The following is a 20,553-nucleotide window of genomic DNA, read 5'->3' as shown; positions in this document are numbered from 1 at the left end:
CAAAATTTGTAGCGCTTCATCCCAGTATGTCCCATGCCCAATATCAGGTCTCTAGACTGTTTGGTTATTAAAAGAAGTTGATTAAAGATTTTAGCCTATATGACCCCTGTGACCTTGAATGAAGGTCAAGGTCATTCATTTGAACAAACTTGGTAGCCCTCTATCCCAGTATGTCACAGGCCTAATATAAGGTCCCTAGGCCTCTTGGTTATTAAGAAGAAGTCATCTAAATATTTTAGCCTATTTGACCCTTGTGACCTTGAATGAAAATCAAAGTCATTCATTTGAACAAACTTTGTAGCCCTTCATCCCAACATGTCACAGGCCCAATATCAGGTCTCTAAACCTTTTGGTTATTAAGAAGAAGTCATTTAAAGATTTAAGCCTATATGACCCCTGTGACCAGTCATGGCTAATGTCATTCATTTGAACAATCTTGGTAGCCCTTCATCCCAGCATGTCACATGCCAAATATCAAGTCTCTAGGCCTCTTGGTTATCAAGAAGAAGTTGTTTAAAGATTTTAGCCTATTTGACCCCTGTGACCTTGAATGAAGGTCAAGGTCATTCATTTGAACAGGCTTTGTAGCCCTTTATCCCAGCATGTCACATGCCAAATATCAAGTCTCTAGGCCTCTTGGTTATTAAGAAGAAGTCATTTAAAGATTTTCACCTATTTGACCCCTGTGACCTTGAATGAAAGTCAAGGTCATTCATTTGAACAAACTTGGTAGCCCTTTATCCAAGCATGTCACATGCCAAATATCAAGTCTCTAGGCCTCTTGGTTATTAAGAAGAAGTCATTAAAAGATTTTAGCCTATTTGACCCCTGTGACCTTGAATGAAGGTCAAGGTCATTTATTTGAACAAACTTGGTAGTCGTTTATTCCAGCATGCCACATGCCTAATATCAGGTCACTAGGCCTCTTGGTTATCAAGAAGAAGTCGTTCAAAGATTTAAGCCTATATGACCCCTGTGACCTTGAGTCATGGTCAAGGTCATTCATTTGAACAAACTTGGTAGCCCTTTATCCCAGCATGTCACATGCAAAATATCAAGTCTCTAGGTCTCTTGGTTATTAAGAAGAAGTCGTTTAAAGATTTTCACCTATTTGACCCCTTTGACCTTGAATGAAAGTCAAGGTCATTTATTTGAACAAACTTGGTAGTCGTTTATTCCAGCATGCCACATGCCCAATATCAGGTCTCTAGCCCTCTTGGTTATTAAGGAGAAGTCGTTTAAAGATTGAACAAACTTGGTAGCCCTTCATCCCAACATGTCACAGGCCTAATATCAGGTCTCCAGGCCTCTTGGTTATCAAGAAGAAGTCGTTTAAAGATTTAAGCCTATTTGACCCCTGTGACCTTGAATGAAAGTCAAGGTCATTCATTTGAACAAACTTGGTAGCCCTCGATCCCAGCATGTCACAGGCTCAATATCAGGTCCCTAGGCCTCTTGGTTATTAAGAAGAAGTCGTTTAAAAGATTTTAGCCTTTCTGACCCCTGTGACCTTCAATGAGAGTCAAGGTCATTCATTTGAACAAACTTGGTAGCCCTTCATCCCAGCATGTCACAGGCTCAATATCAAGTCCTTAGGCTGTTTGGTTATTAAGAAGAAGTCGTTTAAAAGATTTTAGCCTTTCTGACTCCTGTGACCTTCAATGAGAGTCAAGGTCATTCATTTGAACAAACTTTGTAGCCCTTCATCCCAGCATGTCACAGGCTCAATATCAGGTCCTTAGGCTGTTTGGTTATTAAGAAGAAGTCATTTAAAGATTTTAGCCTTTTTGACCCCTGTGACCTTGAATGAAGGTCAAGGTCATTCATTTGAACAAACTTGGTAGCCCTTCATCCCAGCATGCCATAAGTCAAATTTCAGGACTCTAGGTCGCCAAGTTTTGGAGAAGAAGTTGTTTAAATGGACAAGAGATCCCAGAGGGATCTTGGCGCCCACCAAAGATTGATCTATGTCTGACAAATGAAAGAGGGATCTTTTCTCTGCTTTTCAAACTTACACTTCTTTTTTCTGCTTTTCAAACTTTAAACTATCAAAATCCAAGATGGTGGTCGCAAAATGCAATAGGCAGAACTAGGGTCCTAGAGGAACCTACATATGATATTTGAGAACAATCCCTTCAATACTTTCTGAGAAATAGCGGTAACAAACTTTAACTATCAAAATCCAAGATGGCGGCTGGTCGGCCATCTTGTAGACCGATCAGTCCCAAAATGCAATATGCACAACTAGGGTCCTACGGGAACCTACATATGAAATTTGAGAAAGATCCCTTCAATACTTTATGAGAAATAGCGGTAACAAACTTTAACTATCAAAATCCAAGATGGCTGCCTGGCGGCCATCTTGTTAACCGATCAGTCCCAAAATACAATATGCACAACTAGGGTCCTAGGGGAACCTACATATGAAATTTGAGAAAGATCCCTTCAGTGCTTTCTGAGAAATAGCGGTAACAAACTTTAACTATCAAAATCCAAGATGGCTGCCTGGCGGCCATCTTGTTAACCGATCAGTCCCAAAATACAATATGCACAACTAGGGTCCTAGGGGAACCTACATATGAAATTTGAGAAAGATCCCTTCAGTGCTTTCTGAGAAATAGCGGTAACAAACTTTAACTATCAAAATCCAAGATGGCTACCTAGCGGCCATCTTGTTGACCGATCAGTCCCAAAATGCAATATGCACTACTAGGGTCCTGGGGAACCTACATATGAAATTTGAGAACAATCCCTCAATACTTTCTGAGAAATAGCCGTAACAAACTTTAACTATCAAAATCCAAGATGGCTGCTGGTCGGCCATCTTGTTGACCGATCAGTCCCAAAATGTAATATGCAGAACTAGGGTCCTAGAGGAACCTACATATGAAATTTGAGAACAATCTCTTCAATACTTTCTGAGAAATAGCGGTAACAAACTTTAACTATCAAAATCCAAGATGGCCACCGGTCGGCCATCTTGTTAGTTGACCAACTGGTCTATCATCCCAAAATGCAATATGCACAACTGGGGTCCTAGGGCGAACCTACATATGAAATTTGAGAAAGATCCCTTCAGTACTTTCTGAGAATTAGCGGTAACAAACTTTAACTATCAAAATCCAAGATGGCGGCTGGTCGGCCATCTTGTAGACCGATCAGTCCCAAAATGCAATATGCACAACTAGGGTCCTACGGGAACCTACATATGAAATTTGAGAAAGATCCCTTCAATACTTTATGAGAAATAGCGGTAACAAACTTTAACTATCAAAATCCAAGATGGCTGCCTGGCGGCCATCTTGTTGACCGATCAGTCCCAAAATACAATATGCACAACTAGGGTCCTAGGGGAACCTACATATGAAATTTGAGAAAGATCCCTTCAGTGCTTTCTGAGAAATAGCGGTAACAAACTTTAACTATCAAAATCCAAGATGGCTACCTAGCGGCCATCTTGTTGACCGATCAGTCCCAAAATGCAATATGCACTACTAGGGTCCTAGGGGAACCTACATATGAAATTTGAGAAAGATCCCTTCAGTACTTTTAGAGAAATAGCAGTAACAAGAATTGTTAACGGACGGACGGACCACGGACCACGGACGAAAGGCGATTTGAATAGCCCACCATCTGATGATGGTGGGCTAAAAATTTGACGACGGACTGACGACGGAGGCTGCACCATAGCATAAGCTCACTTGCCCTTCGGGCAGGTGGGCTAAAAATTAAGGACCTTTGCTTCAGTCCATATGGTGTTATATTGCCATTGTAGAATTTCAAATAATGACCTCGGGCTATACCCTCAGTCATATTTATACTACTCGGGCAATAGTTTAAGACTCTTTCATATGTGGATATGAAGGATAGGTCACCCGAGGGTCACAAAATGTTTAAGCCGAGAGTTTTACAAGATTTTGTGATATCATCAGAATAAAGTCTATGGCTTCAGAGGTTTTAAGATTGTATATAATGTAAATGGTTTAACACCAGATTTCTTAAGTAATCCAATTATTCAACATGATTCCATGTATGGTTTAACACCAGATTTCTTAAGTAATCCAATTATTCAACATGATTCCATGTATCATTTCAGAAAATTAAGAGAACAAACTCAGAACACCAAGGATAATTAAACCTCATACGCTAAGAAATTTTAAGTTTACTTTAATGTCCCATAGGATGCAACTAGTAATGTAAATTTTGTAAATGTATGCATGCTTTAATAAACTCTTGCTATTATTTGTTACTATCCTGTCTTATATATATCAAAACTTCATTTTATTCTTAAATGTGTATACCCTTGTTTGTCATACGAATAGCTCTACAGAGCTAATGTTATTCCAGTGTGTGTATGCAACACATCATAAATCTTCTTTTACATGTATCTTCAGAGGTGAATCTGGGAAGAATGAAGTTCCTTGACCCATGTAGAAAATTGAGCCAAGAAAATATATCAATAAAAGTGGATGAACATAAATTTATATCATAGACATTTAACCCCATTGGTGTAGCTTAATTTGTTATAATCATATATATTATTGCCTTCTTTTGAGGGTGCTATGGTCTTATAGTGTTGTCGAGGGATAGCATAGTACCCGAGCCGGAGGCAAGGGTTCTATGCCATCACAAGATGTAGACAACACTTTAAGACCAAAGTGCCCTCTAAAGAAGGCAATAATGTTTTAAGTACATAACAAATTTAAAAAAAAATGTATAGGACAAACAATTATGTACGATCACCAAAAAGAATTTGTTTAACGAGTGTGGCCACGTCTAACGTTCAGAAATGTCATGGTCGGAGGCGTCTACATACATTTTTCTAGGCAGAATTCTTTGAAAATAATCGTTGCATATTTCGTTGCTTGCTCAGTTAAATTTGCTATTTTGTTATTTTGTAAATTTGTCAGCATTCAAGTTTCAAAACCGTGACACTTATGTTTTTCAAAACGTGGTCTGCACACAGCTTGTTTGCCAGTGAACAGCGCAGATAGCAACAGTGACGTCATTTTCGGCAATATGATGTTCGTAACAAAAGGCGTGCCAAACCATAGTCATGCGAGGAAACCATAGTCCCAGGACTTAGGCTAAATAGTGCCTGGGGACTTTGCCAATGAAAACGCGAGAAGAAGTCACGCTATGTAATAAAGTATTAATTGGCTTATAAACAGCTGATAAACTGAAATGTAGGCAGGTACTTGCAAAACAGCTGTAGGACCTACAGTACAAACCTTGATGATAGCTGAAGACAAAGCTGTTTCGTGTTTATCGTTTGCTCCATTGACAACACTTTGTATGTCTGCCTTGTTCTGTTTTATGATACCTAGGTAGTTCCTCACTCGTTCTAGATCGTTGGATTTTACAGCATCTATTAGAGAAATCACATCTTTGTCAACGTTGACTACATTGTCTGGTCGACAAGAAAAATCAATCATTGGATAAAGTTTTGGTCGAATTTCACAATCGACAACTTTGTATAGAAGCGGCATCTTAAAACCAACAATATTGTATACGTTAAAGAAGGTAAAAACACGTTATCTAACAACAGATCATTGTTTCCTTTTCTGTTTCATCATCCGAACTCTCGTCAAAATGAAAGTAGAAAAGTCACTTGAGGGAGCATACCATTTATGACATAGTTAGTATCAGTGTAAGTAGCTTTAAAATACCAAATAAAATTCTGTATTATTTTTTCTATCTTTTATATACTATAGTTAAATAATAATACATCAGAAGACTTTATAAAGTAGTTTACAATGTTAAAATAAAAAAAAATGTTAAAATAGATTCTCCCTTTCTAAGATGGCGGCGCCCATTTGAAACACGCTGGACGTCACATGAAATTAGGCCTATCTTTGAATCATTTGTTGAGGATTTCCGAGCTTTTCTCTCGACGAAATCATAGAAACATGAGTACATTTGTCTCAATTATCAATCCAGTTACAGGAAAAACAGACTGGTGTCTACAGAATGACGACTATGACTTCCACCAGGAAATTGCAAGGTAAAATTTATGTAAATCAGTAGGGCCTTAAACCACAAGCGTCTGCATCTGGTTTTGGAAAAATAAAATATCCTAGGGGTAGGTTAGTATGACTGAAGGCAAGGCCTAAAAGGGTGCAGCCAGATGTTTAAATATGAATCATGCATACAGTGGCTGATTAAATGTGCCGTAATTAAGAAACCTTACAAACTTAAACAAATTTTAATATCACGAAAAGACGAAAAGTTAAACACGAAAAGACGAAAGTGATGCACGCTAATTAGCGACTTTTGATTCTCTTCTTTTCGCCTTCAAAATCTTGTCTTTTTGTCTTTTCGCCCCGATGGTGATACGTATCAAGATACATGCCTCTCGATTCGATTATTTTCGATACAATACTTCTGTTTTGTGCAATCCTGTGTTTTAACAGTTGTTTTTTTACATCTGGATTTTAAAATGTACAACTAATGCATTAATAAATACCTAAAAGAGAATAAATAAAAAGAAGAGCATTTTTTATGTTTGATGTAAACAAACATCAATAACTCAAATTACAAAAAAGGTTAAAAAAACATAACATAAATAATCAATTAATAAAAGAGAGATGAATAATAATTAATGACTTGAGTATAAGTATCTGTAGCCAATGTAACTAACTATTAAACAAAAAATAAAAATAAAACTAGGTTCATATATTTGTATACCTATTATTGTATTTATTTAAATTGATTGAACATGGTTCAAAATTGTACATAATTATCATTCTATTATGGACTTGTTCTCATAACAACTAGCTATTGGCCTAACAAGTTAAAGTACCAATAAAATATTTTTGACCTACTAATTAAATTATTAGGTCATCTGACCCGAAGGGTCCCATGCTGGGATGAAGGGCTACCAAGTTTGTTCAAATGAATGACCTTGACCTTCATTCAAGGTCACAGGGGTCAAAAAGGCTAAAATCTTTAAACAACTTCTTCTCAAGAACCAGAAGGCCCAGGTTACCGATATTTGGCCTGTGGGATGCTGGGATAAAGGGCTACCAAGTTTATTTAAATAAATGACCTTGACCTGCATTCAAGGTCACGGGGGTCAAATAGGCTAAAATCTTTAAACGACTTATTCTCAAGAACCTGCAGGCCCAGGTTACTGATATTTGGTCTGTGACATGCTGGGATGAAGGGCTACCAAGTTTGTTCAAATGATTGACCTTAACTTTCATTGAAGGTCACAGGGGTCAAAAAGGCTAAAATCTTTAAATGACTTCTTTTTAAGAACCAAAAGGCCCAGGGTACTGATATTGGGCCTGTAGGATGCTGGGATGAAAGGCTACCAAGTTTGTTCATATAAATGACCTTTACCTTCATTCAAGGTCACAGAGGTCAAATAGGCTTAAATCTTTAAACAACTTCTTCTCAAGAACCAAAAGGCCCAGGATACTCATATTGGGCTTGCAACATACTTGGATAAAGGGCTATCAAGTTTGATAAAATGAATGACCTTGACCTTTATTCAAGGTCACAGGGGTCAAATTGGCTAAAATCTTTAAACGACTTCTTCTCAAGAACCAGAAGGCCCAGATACTCATATTGGGCTTGCAACATGTTTGGATAAAGGGCTATCAAGTTTGATAAAATGAATGACCTTGACCTTTATTCAAGGTCACAGGGGTCAAATTGGCTAAAATCTTTAAAACGACTTCTTGAGAATAACTAGGAGGCCTAGAGACCTGATATTGGGCCTGTGACATGCTGGGATGAAGGGCTACCAAGTTTGTTCAAATGAATGACCTTGATCTTCATTAAAGGTCACAGAGGTCAAATATGCTAAAATCTTTAAACGACTACATTGTGTTGTGCTAATAGTCAGATGACCGTTAAAGCCCATGGGCCTCTTGTTTATACTTGTACAATTTATTGACATTTGCTATCATTAGTATATGATTAATAAAATTAAATGTAATTAAATCCGGATTTGTTATACCTATCTGACTCCTTTATTATAATTACCAATGCCAAAATGGCGGCCATTACGATTGCAAACTTTATGACTAACTTCAGAGAGTGTAGGCCTATTTAACACTGAAAACGTGAGTAAATCATTAACAATTGTGAAAAGTGTTTGCTTTTGATGTGGTTCTTACTAGCTGTATTCATAACATTTGTTGTAAAGGCTTTAAAAGTTGGTAGCTTGTTTCCAAAGTCGGCCTCGACCAGCTGGCCGACTTCTGACACATGTGAATAGTGACACAAGCTCACTACAAGACTTAATAGGCTCAGAATGTAATCAAAACAGGTGGGGAGATTATCAGAGAATGTTTACACCTCTTTTGGATGTGATCCCACTCCCAGTGTCTGATTATCTTAACTTAATACGCATGCGTCAAGGTGGACAGACGTTTTTTTCAAAAGCTCCGTAAGTTTGCTCTTATTTCTGCTATTATTTGCACACTTGGAACCAGTTAAGGAAAGAAATTTATTTGTTGTATGAACACTTCACAAACTGCATTATATTATTTGGATTTTGAGTGTAGAAATGTAGAATTCTCCACATTCCGAGGCCTGACCACGGTCAAGTGGTAACAGGTGAAGTGTTTTCACGACGTTAGTTTTCACATACTAATTTCCACGCATATTCAGCTCGGCAAGGTATTTTGCCAGCTGGTCGAAATATTGCAATCATTGGATATTAGTGCGTTGAAAGATCTAACGCGAAAATTAGATTATTTGACGTTGATGAGCTGTATACGTGGGTGAACAGTACTTATACATGTGCCGTTTCTTCAAGTGTTTTTAAGTGACTCTAGTTATCTGTGCCTGGGATATTTAGTGCCTCACGTTATTGTTGATGTTGAAGATGAAGGACTCAAATTTCTTTGAAATTTTGGAATCTATGGAGCTTGTGGACGAGCCATTGTCTCAAGCGGCCGCCGGCGCATATGTGGAATCGGTGATGGCACCGTCAGTGGTAAAATGCGTGACTGAAGATCTCGACAACTCTGTGAGTACCACTGCCCTCATACATACCCAAAACTCACCGAGAAATTGGAAAAAAGGCTCAGACATTGAATCGGATAACCCAATACCCAAAACACTGAAAACTCAGCCGAAAAAACTCAAAACAAAGCGGAAAAGTAAACAGCCCGCGATAAGTGACTCGGCAGACATTTTGCATATTACGAAGATGATCTCTGGTCTCGCCGATAGCATGGCAAACATGCACTATCTATTCACTAAGCGTATGGACAGTCTCGAAAACCAACTTACTAAGGTTGTGAAGGTTTAAATCAAAAAGGAAGTTGACAAGGTACAAAAAACTTTGCATGGTAAAATAGACAACGTAACAACACATGTCAACAAAGATATGGACAAACTGAAATCGGATATGAATGGAGAGATGGTCAAATTAAGAAATGAAATGAAAGAAAAAGAAATGAAATGGAAAGAAAACTAAAAGGGATAAGTGACGCGCTCACACATAGGATTGAGGAAAAGGGGACCAGTGCAGGCAATAGGGAGGACAGTGGTGAATATAGTTCAAACAAGAAACAATTAAACATTGTAATAAAGAACTTAAAACAGGAGAAAGGAGAAAACGGGCAGGAGTACACAAAACGCAACGTCACTACACTGCTACATGAGGGGCTCAAGGTAACCGGCGTACACATTACACATGTAGAATGTAAACAAACAAGAGGGTCATATCCAGGTATCATTGTAGCAGGAATAGATACCCTAGAAAACAAACAGAAAATCATGAGGTCCAAGCAAGGATTAAAACACAACAGCAGGTATAACAAAGTTTACATTTACAACAATAAAAGTAAAACCGAACTGAAGATTGATCGAGCCATCAGAATGGTACAGAAAGGACGTAATACACACACACGTACATATCATGACACGGGTAGGCGCGAGGAGCGAGTGTGGGGTGGCCAACACAGTACACGCACGAGCACTCACAGTACACACAGGAATCAAGATAGAGAGAGGAGCACTCACGGTACACACAGGAATCAAGATAGAGAGAGGAGCACTCACGGTACACACAGGAATCAAGATAGAGAGACGAGCACTCACGGTACACACAGGAATCAAGATAGAGAGAGGAGCACTCACGGTACACACAGGAATCAAGATAGAGAGACGAGCACTCACGGTACACACAGGAATCAAGATAGAGAGACGAGCACTCACGGTACACACAGGAATCAAGATAGAGAGACGAGCACTCACGGTACACACAGGAATCAAGATAGAGAGACGAGCACTCACGGTACACACAGGAATCAAGATAGAGAGAGGACACTCACGGTACACACAGGAATCAAGATAGAGAGACGAGCACTCACGGTACACACAGGAATCAAGATAGAGAGAGGACACTCACGGTACACACAGGAATCAAAATAGAGAGAGGAGCACTCACGGTACACACAGGAATCAAGATAGAGAGACGAGCACTCACGGTACACACAGGAATCAAGATAGAGAGAGGAGCACTCACGGTACACACAGGAATCAAGATAGAGAGAGAGCACTCACGGTACACACAGGAATCAAGATAGAGAGAGGAGCACTCACGGTACACACAGGAATCAAGATAGAGAGAGGAGCACTCACGGTACACACAGGAATCAAATAGAGAGAGGAGCACTCACGTACACACAGGAATCAAGATAGAGAGAGAGAGCACTCACGGTACACACAGGAATCAAGATAGAGAGAGAGGAGCACTCACGGTACACACAGATCAAGATAGAGAGAGGACACTCACGGTACACAGGAATCAAGATAGAGAGACGAGCACTCACGGTACACACAGGAATCAAGATAGAGAGAGGACACTCACGGTACACACAGGAATCAAAATAGAGAGAGGAGCACTCACGGTACACACAGGAATCAAGATAGAGAGACGAGCACTCACGGTACACACAGGAATCAAGATAGAGAGAGGAGCACTCACGGTACACACAGGAATCAAGATAGAGAGACGAGCACTCACGGTACACACAGGAATCAAGATAGAGAGAGGAGCACTCACGGTACACACAGGAATCAAGATAGAGAGAGGAGCACTCACGGTATACACAGGAATCAAGATAGAGAGAGGAGCACTCACGGTACACACAGGAATCAAGATAGAGAGAGGAGCACTCACGGTACACACACAGGAATCAAGATAGAGAGAGGAGCACTCACGGTACACACAGGAATCAAAATAGAGAGAGGAGCACTCACGGTACACACAGGAATCAAGATAGAGAGAGGAGCACTCACGGTACACACAGGAATCAAGATAGAGAGACGAGCACTCACGGTACACACAGGAATCAAGATAGAGAGACGAGCACTCACGGTACACACAGGAATCAAGATAGAGAGACGAGCACTCACGGTACACACAGGAATCAAGATAGAGAGACGAGCACTCACGGTACACACAGGAATCAAGATAGAGAGAGGAGCACTCACGGTACACACAGGAATCAAGATAGAGAGAGGAGCACTCACGGTACACACAGGAATCAAGATAGAGAGAGGAGCACTCACGGTACACACAGGAATCAAGATAGAGAGAGGAGCACTCACGGTACACACAGGAATCAAGATAGAGAGAGGAGCACTCACGGTACACACAGGAATCAAGATAGAGAGACGAGCACTCACGGTACACACAGGAATCAAGATAGAGAGAGGAGCACTCACGGTACACACAGGAATCAAGATAGAGAGAGGAGCACTCACGGTACACACAGGAATCAAGATAGAGAGACGAGCACTCACGGTACACACAGGAATCAAGATAGAGAGACGAGCACTCACGGTACACACAGGAATCAAGATAGAGAGAGGAGCACTCACGGTACACACAGGAATCAAGATAGAGAGAGGAGCACTCACGGTACACACAGGAATCAAGATAGAGAGAGGAGCACTCACGGTACACACAGGAATCAAAATAGAGAGAGGAGCACTCACGGTACACACAGGAATCAAGATAGAGAGAGAGAGCACTCACGGTACACACAGGAATCAAGATAGAGAGACGAGCACTCACGGTACACACAGGAATCAAGATAGAGAGAGGAGCACTCACGGTACACACAGGAATCAAGATAGAGAGACGAGCACTCACGGTACACACAGGAATCAAGATAGAGAGAGGAGCACTCACGGTACACACAGGAATCAAGATAGAGAGAGGAGCACTCACGGTACACACAGGAATCAAGATAGAGAGAGGAGCACTCACGGTACACACAGGAATCAAGATAGAGAGAGGAGCACTCACGGTACACACAGGAATCAAGATAGAGAGAGGAGCACTCACGGTACACACAGGAATCAAGATAGAGAGAGGAGCACTCACGGTACACACAGGAATCAAGATAGAGAGAGGAGCACTCACGGTACACGGAATCAAGATAGAGAGAGAGCACTCACGGTACACACAGGAATCAAAATAGAGAGAGGAGCACTCACGGTACACACAGGAATCAAGATAGAGAGAGGAGCACTCACGGTACACACAGGAATCAAGATAGAGAGACAGCACTCACGGTACACACAGGAATCAAGATAGAGAGAGGACACTCACGGTACACACAGGAATCAAGATAGAGAGAGGAGCACTCACGGTACACACAGGAATCAAGATAGAGAGACGAGCACTCACGGTACACACAGGAATCAAGATAGAGAGAGGAGCACTCACGGTACACACAGGAATCAAGATAGAGAGAGGAGCACTCGCGGTACACACAGGAATCAAGATAGAGAGACGAGCACTCACGGTACACACAGGAATCAAGATAGAGAGACGAGCACTCACGGTACACACAGGAATCAAGATAGAGAGACGAGCACTCACGGTACACACAGGAATAGAGAGCGAGGCCAACGAAGGGACAACAGTTATTCAGAGAATCATACGTAATATAGGATACTAGGGGCAACTACGTCTTGGTAGCTGTGACGTTGGCGGTTGGTCCTTTAAGTCTAACGATAATCAGGAATTTCGACGTGACGTCATAAAACTTTGTAGCGATGATATAAAGCCATTTGTGAAACTTTTCTAAAAGACGATGATAAACTCTCAGTCGAGGGTTATACATTTCTAGGTCATAACCGTACCGATATACACAAACACGCCAGACGGGGTTCGGGAGGAGTAGGTTTTCTAATAAAGGATGATCTCTTCACAAGTTATGTGATTACCGAAATAAATAAAGAGCACGAAGGAATATTCTGGATAAAATTACGGAACAAATCCACTGACTCTGTGTTTTTTGTGTGTGCAGTATATCTAGTGCCAGAAAATTCAACCAGGGCATGCGACGCAGGACAATTTTTTAGTGAACTTTTACCAGGAGGAAGGTAATATTGTTATAATGGGAGACCTAAATGCTAGAATCGGACAGGAAAATGATTTCATTGAGGGCATCGATCAAATTTCCCAGCGTATATCTATCGACTCAACACAAAACAGTTATGGTGACATGTTATTAGACTTTTGTATCGATACTAATTTGTGTGTTATGAACGGTCGTACGGGAACACAAGATTTTACATGTGTGTCGTCAAAAGGAAGGTCTGTCGTGGATTACATACTTGTTCCACATGAACAACTGATTTTATATGATGATTTTAAAGTGAACAGAATGCCTAATTTGATTAACGACAATGGTTTCAATACACAATGTTCAATTCTGGATCACTCTTACTTACAATGTTCTATCGATATTCCGGAAATAGATCCTAATCATCGCTTTGAAACATCTATTGAGTCCAAACGCACAGCTCCGATGTTCAACGCAAATAAAATACCTGTAGATTTTTTTAAATCCGTTGATTATTTAGACGCAATTAACAAAACTATAGACCGTATTGAGCAGGAATTCGCTTGTAATAGTGACATAACTACAGCTTATGACGCATTTGAAAAATTCCTACATACAGAAATGGAGGGAGCAGGTTTGTCATCGCGTGTGCATTTACGTACGCAGAACTTGTATAATAGTTACAAATGCAAGTCGTTATATAAACCTTACTGGAAAGATATCTTACAGGAGAATTGGGATGCATTATGTGATAAAGAAAAAACTTGCCTGAAGTATGAAGGTTCACCTATAATACGTCGTCGCTATAAGGAGGAGTATTGTATCGCTCGGAGACTATTCGACAAACTTCATCGCAGATGTAAACGTAATTATCAATTACAGAAACCATGCGAATTAGAGGAATCACTTGTTAAACACGATTCTAGGGAATTTTGGCGTGATATTGGTAAAATTGGAATTGGAGAACAACGCAAGCAAAGAATTCCATGGGAAGTAATTGATGGTGATGGTCATATTGTTACCGATACTAAAGCAGTATTAAATAGATGGAAATTAGACTACAGTGACCTATATTCAACATGCTCTACTAGCGACAATAGCTTTGATGAGGTTCACCTAAAGCGCATTCGAGAGGATACCAATTCCGTCGCGGGAGATGATTGTGATAGTAGTTCTCTAAACGCCCCGATAACGGTGGAGGAAGTAGAAGTTTCAGTGAAAAAAGCAAAGCTACATAAAGCAGCAGGGATAGACAACATACCGGCGGAAGCTTTAAAAATTCAATTTTTGAAAAATGCTTTGAAAATGGAGTGGTGCCTGGAAAATGGAAGGAAGGAATAATTAATCCACTAATTAAGCCGAATTCCACAGACCCCCGGAACCCCTTAACGTATCGTGGGATAACACTTTTACCGGTACCGTGTAAAGTTTACTGCGATATTATAAATACTAGACTTACGAAGTGCTTAGAACGGAAAAATAAATTGACCGACGCTCAAAATGGATTCCGTAAGTCAAGAGGATGTCAGGAACATATTTATACATTATATAACATTATAAACAATAGAAAATTGAAAGGTCAGTCTACATTTTCAAGTTTTATAAACCTACAGAAAGCATTCGACACAGCAGATAGGGATTGTCTGTGGTTTAAATTACAATCAGCTGGTATAAAGGGAAAACTCTATAGAGCCATATTTTCGTTATATGAGGATGTAAACTGTTATGTACGGATAAATGGAACATTAACCAACAGCTTCAATGTACAGCGGGGCCTAAAACAGGGATGTTTGTTGTCATCGACAGCCTTTTCTTTGTATATAAATGACTTGATTGAAATCCTTAATCAGTCAGGATGTGGTGACAACATAGACACAATGAATTTAAGTGCTCTTTTTTACGCGGACGACATAGCGCTCATCTCGGCGACAGAAAGTGATCTACAAAAGTTATTGAATATTGTGGCGGAATGGTGCTTCAAATGGAGAATCACAATTAATACGACAAAGTCCAAAATTATTCACTTTCGCCCCAACTCTACATCACGTACGGAGTCTGTGTTCACTTGTGGTACAAATGAGTTGGAGATATGTAATGCCTATAAATATTTAGGGCTGTGGTTCGATGAATACCTAGATTTAAAAATGGCGGTAAAGGAACTTGCAAAATCGGCCAGCCAGGCTTTGGGAATGTTATCATCGAAGTTTATAGCTGCCGGAGGAATGAGTTACTCTGTTTATACAAAGCTCTATAATGGTTTAGTAAATTCAGTTTTGTTCTATTGTTCAGCGACATGGGTTGGATGTCATGTTTAGCTACACAACATATTGAAGTGTTTCGTCTACGCTGTAAACTAAAAACATTGTCAACGGATAGACTTTTATATAAAGTGTGTAAATGGTCCGAAAAGTATGGCAGATCCTGGGACTCAAAGGCAAACAAACTGGCTTCTAAATATAATGTAACTAATATTATAAACTGTGCTACATCGATAAGTACTGCTATGAAGTCTATTAAGCAGTGAGTGTTTAAGTATGATGAGCAGACCTGGTTCACGGAAATATGGAATGATAATAGAAATGTAAACGGAAATAAGCTTAGGACATATAGAACTTTTAAGAAAGATTTAAAAACTGAAAGTTATGTTTCCTGCATTATGCCTAGAGGTCACCGTAGCGTTCTTGCGTTGTGGCAGTTTGCCATTGAATATAGAGACAGGGCGTTATTGTAAGCCTCCATTGCCTTTAAACGAAAGAACTTGGCCATTTTGTGAAGATATCATTGAGCCTGAAGTTCATTTTATTTTTAAATGTAAAGCGTAATGTGATTTAAGGAAAACTTACAAAATTGATAGAGTAACTGTTTTATGTGAACATTTTGAAAGTATGTCTTCTGATAATCAACTTATCTTTTTAATGAATTGTGATGTTTTACAAGTAAGTCTTTCTAAATATATCTTTTTAGCGATGAGAGAAGGCGATCTCCATTATAGTAATTTTGACTTATTATAACTTTAACTGATAATGTTGTTTTATTCACATATATTGTTCATAATTTTAGTACATTCGTGTCTCGTAAGCCAATTAATAGCTGGGCATTTTTACTAATGAAGAATATTTTGTTAAATTGTAAATGTTGTGTAAAAATGTGTGAAACGTTAATAAAATATATTATTATTATTATTATTATGATATGGCTAAGATTTATTGCTACAAGGGGTAGTCTAAAAAAAGACTGCATCGTATTGAACCGAAACGGCAAGGCTGTATCGTAAAATTGTATCGACATACAAATATCGCGATTCAATGTGTATCGCCATGAATCGTTTCAGCCCTAGATTGAACCACGAATCAACTTGTTAACAAAATAATTTATGAAAGACAACTCATGAAGACTTTGAGTTTAAAGGAAGGACTTGTACTAAGAAATTGCTCAAATACATTTAATTATAACAGTCAATCAGTAGGTACAATGTACTGTGTATTATTTGAAAAGACGAAATTTAAGGTTTGTTAATTTTCATCTTTTGGGACGAAAAGACGAAAATTAAGGTTTGTTAATTTTCTTCTTTTCGGGGCGAAAAGGCAAGATTTTTGAAGGCGAAAAGACGAAAATTAAAGGTGCTAATTAGCGTGCTTCACTTTCGTCTTTTCGTGTTTGACTTTCGTCGCGAAAAAACAAAATTTAAATTTGTTTATTTTGTCTTTTCGGGGCGAAAAGACAAGAATTAAGATATTTAATAGACAAAATGGCATAAATCAGCCACCGTACATGCACGGCGTAGGAAGAGCGAAGCTCTACATGTTTATTTTATTTTCAATTTCATGTAGACAACATAATGAAGAAATAAAAGGACGCACTTTAAACTATAGAAGTATATGATGTAATAATTGTCTAGTATAAACTCAAAGAAATGAACTCAAAGATTCGGATTTCTCTGTGTCCATTCAAGGCCTGGAATGCCGCGTACGCGAATCCTATGATTTCGAGCCATTTGTTGACGTTATGTGACATCATGATTCCTTGTACTCATCTTCGCCTTGGTGGATATTTTGACTGCATTCTTTAAATTTTCAAAAGTGTTATTATTATTATTATTTAAAAAATCATAAAAAATGTTTAATTACTCCTGTTATGCATTTGCATTGGTTAAATATATATTTACCGGGGAGAGCAGTACCAGAGCAACGCACAACCACCCATGTATGAAAAAATGGCGGCCGCAAACTGAAGCTGTCAGTGTGTAGGATTGAATTTTGAAGATTGTGTTTTTTCTTATATTTTTGTGTATCTGTCACCTTAGAAGTGCTTCGCACTTAGTGCCCTTCAGGCACAGAGGGCTGCGCCCTTATTATATTTTTCCAAAACCAGATGCAGACGCCTGTGCTTAAACACATCATTCTTCTTAAAACTTGCCCGTGTGTAAAAACATAATGCGTTAGATAGAGTTGTAAAAGGATAATACTAACCCTTTTAATTTCACATTTACTCTAAATTATTCTAGAATCTATCATGTTTTAAGAAAGTATGATATACCTAGTGTGTCTGTATTCGCTCAGTTAACATCATTTGTAAACTGATGATAGCTTGTGAAGATGTTTTATAGTTTCTTCAAACCAGTAACATATATACATACTGAAGAGATGGGAAACTCCTTCTTTGTCTTTGTTGACAGGCCAAGGGACCTCCAGTTTGTAGGCATTTTCAACTTGCCATTTCAAAAATCATCTTGCATTTGGCGAGTTGGCAAGTGTTATGAAACACCAATGCAAAGCTTAATTAATTTCACAATGTCTAATAATTTATTTAAGAACAGACGATTTAGAAGAAATGTTGTAAGTTTTCATTAAAAAATTACGACATTTCGTGTATTGACGGCCCGCTTCATAAAACGTTTACCCTTGCACCCACGAGCTATATCAAAGGTTGTGCCGGTGGATATCAAAGGAAAATCAGTTGTCACCAAATGTTATGGTCAGTGCACAAACACAAAATTGCTCACGACCTATTTGTCAAAATCCCGAGCTACTTATCCTTATCATCTATAATTCCCTTACATATATATGGTGAGGGAATTAAAGCCAAATATTGTGAACATTTTGGTAATTTTTAGCCCACCATCATCCGTCCATCCGTTAACAACTCTTGTTATCGCTATTTCTGAGAAAGTACTAAAGGGATCTTTTTCAAATTTCACATGCAGGTTCCCCTGTGGCCCTAGTTGTGCAAATGGCATTTTGGGACCTGTCGGTCAACAAAATGGCCGACAGGCAGCCATCTTGGATTTTGATAGTTAAAGTTTGTTACCGCTAATTGTCAGAAAGTACAGAAGGGATATTTCTCAAATTTCATATCTAAGTTCCCCTAGGACCCTAGTTGTGCATATTGCATTTTGGGACCGATCAGTCAAAAAAATGGCCGACCGGTGGCCATCTTGAATTTGGATAGTTAAAGCTTATTACCGCTATTTCTCAGAAAGTACTAAAGGGATATTTTTCAAATTTCATATGTAGGTTCCCCAAGGGCCCTAGTTGTGCATATTGCATTCTAGGACCGATCGGTCAACAAAATGGCTGACCGGTGGCAATCTTGGATTTTGATAGTTAAAGCTTGTTACCGCTATTTCTCAGAAAGTACTGGAGGAATCTGTCTTAAATTTCTTATGTAGGTTCCCCTAGGGCCCTAGTTTTGCATTTTTGCATTTGGTAACTGATTTGTCATCAAGATGGCCGACTGGCCGTCATCTTGGATTTTGATAGTTATCGCTGAAGGGATATCTCTCAAATTCCATGCGTAGATTCCCCTTGGGCCTTAGTTGTGCATAGTACCTTTGGGACTGATCTGTCAACAAGATGACCAACTGGCCGCTATCTTGGACTTCACCGCTGTTTCTCAGAAAGTAATAAAGCGATCTGTCTTAAATTTCTTATGTAGTATGTTTGAAAAAGTTTGAAAAGCAGGGAAAAGATCCCTCATTCCATTGTCAGACATAGATCATTCATTGGTGGGCGCCAAGAACCCTCTGGGATCTCTTGTTTGTGATATCTAGCCCTCAACTTCACAGCATTGGTAGGAGAGCTAATTATTTTGCCAATCAAATCAATTGAAATTATTTTTATAGCAACTGTGATTATATGAATAATAATACATTAATTTAAAAGGGATTAATTATAATCGCCATCAAGTCCTCTCTACATTGAATAGCTGCAATATATACAACAAAAACTAAAACTAGTGCACTTGTTCTACGCTATTGATAATTTGATCTTAGGTTGAATTTCAAAGAAATTGTCTAATGTGTCTTATTTTGATAAGTTTTAACTTTTCAGGTCAGCATATGCTGATATGCTCCATGACACTGAAAGGGTATGTTACCATCATACTTTCACCTGAAATATTTGACAGTTGAGGAATCCAGAGGTTTTTTTTAAAATAACATGATCAACTATTTAAGTCTTAATACATTGGTGTTGAAAATTAAAACCTTCAGTGTTTACATTAAATGTAGATTATATAGGGTATACATGTATATAGTAAATGTTAATAAATAAATATTCTAATGAACATTTTGTACAATTATTTGGTTAAGGCATTCATAAGACAAAAAATCTATTATAACTTGAAAATAATTGCTTGAGACCTTCAGAATTTAAAATGTGAAACATTCATTTTCTAATTATTGCTGCTATGTTATTCTCATCAAATCAATCAAAAAAAAGGGATGTTTTAACTTGCCCAAATTAAAACAAAGCTGACTGCTTTATTTTCTGTTGTTAGAACAAGAAGTATTACTCTGCCTTGAGGCAGGCTGTTCAGATTCTACGTGGACGCGGGGAGAGAATTCATGTCCTCGATATAGGTACAGGAACAGGCCTGCTGTCAATGATGGCAGCTACGTTAGGGGCTGACCAGGTCACTGCTTGTGAGGTGAGTACATCAGGTCAGGGAATGGAAATAAAGTAATTTTGGAGGAAAAAGTCAGCTGACTTTTTTATTAAGTAAACTTTAACTAAACTCAATACATTTTATGCACTTTCAAGCCTAACTCCTATAATTACTCAAATGTTATATTGTTGTTTTTGTTAACAGGCTTTCTCGCCGATGGCAGAATGTGCTAGGAAGGTGATCCAACAGAATGGCTTTGCTGATAAAATCAAACTAATACCTAAACGTTCCACAGAGATTGTGGTTGGGGAAGGTGAAAAGAACTATTATTTGATGACAC

At 38.8% G+C, this 20,553-nt stretch overlaps 2 protein-coding genes across 2 annotated transcripts in view; one reads left to right on the top strand and one right to left on the bottom strand.

Annotated features, from left to right (window-relative positions):
- LOC138316239 (putative ankyrin repeat protein RBE_0997) overlaps positions 1-5,576 on the bottom strand; it is a 31,359-nt gene extending 25,783 nt beyond the window's left edge. The window contains exon 1 of the mRNA XM_069257848.1: positions 5,232-5,576. Within this exon, the coding sequence (XP_069113949.1) occupies positions 5,232-5,489 (258 nt within the window). The 5' untranslated portion in view covers positions 5,490-5,576. The remainder of the gene's footprint in view (positions 1-5,231) is intronic.
- Positions 5,577-5,783: 207 nt separating this feature from the next.
- Positions 5,784-20,553, top strand: part of LOC138316238 (protein arginine N-methyltransferase 7-like) — a 38,149-nt gene continuing 23,379 nt past the window's right edge. The window contains exons 1-4 of the mRNA XM_069257847.1: positions 5,784-6,004; positions 19,658-19,694; positions 20,106-20,255; positions 20,418-20,526. Coding sequence (XP_069113948.1) covers positions 5,838-6,004; positions 19,658-19,694; positions 20,106-20,255; positions 20,418-20,526 — 463 coding nt within the window. The 5' untranslated portion in view covers positions 5,784-5,837. The remainder of the gene's footprint in view (positions 6,005-19,657; positions 19,695-20,105; positions 20,256-20,417; positions 20,527-20,553) is intronic.

The sequence above is a fragment of the Argopecten irradians genome, chromosome 2 (assembly GCF_041381155.1).
Source record: "Argopecten irradians isolate NY chromosome 2, Ai_NY, whole genome shotgun sequence".
Classification (NCBI taxonomy): domain Eukaryota; kingdom Metazoa; phylum Mollusca; class Bivalvia; order Pectinida; family Pectinidae; genus Argopecten; species Argopecten irradians.
This window is presented reverse-complemented; position numbering and strand designations above follow the sequence as displayed.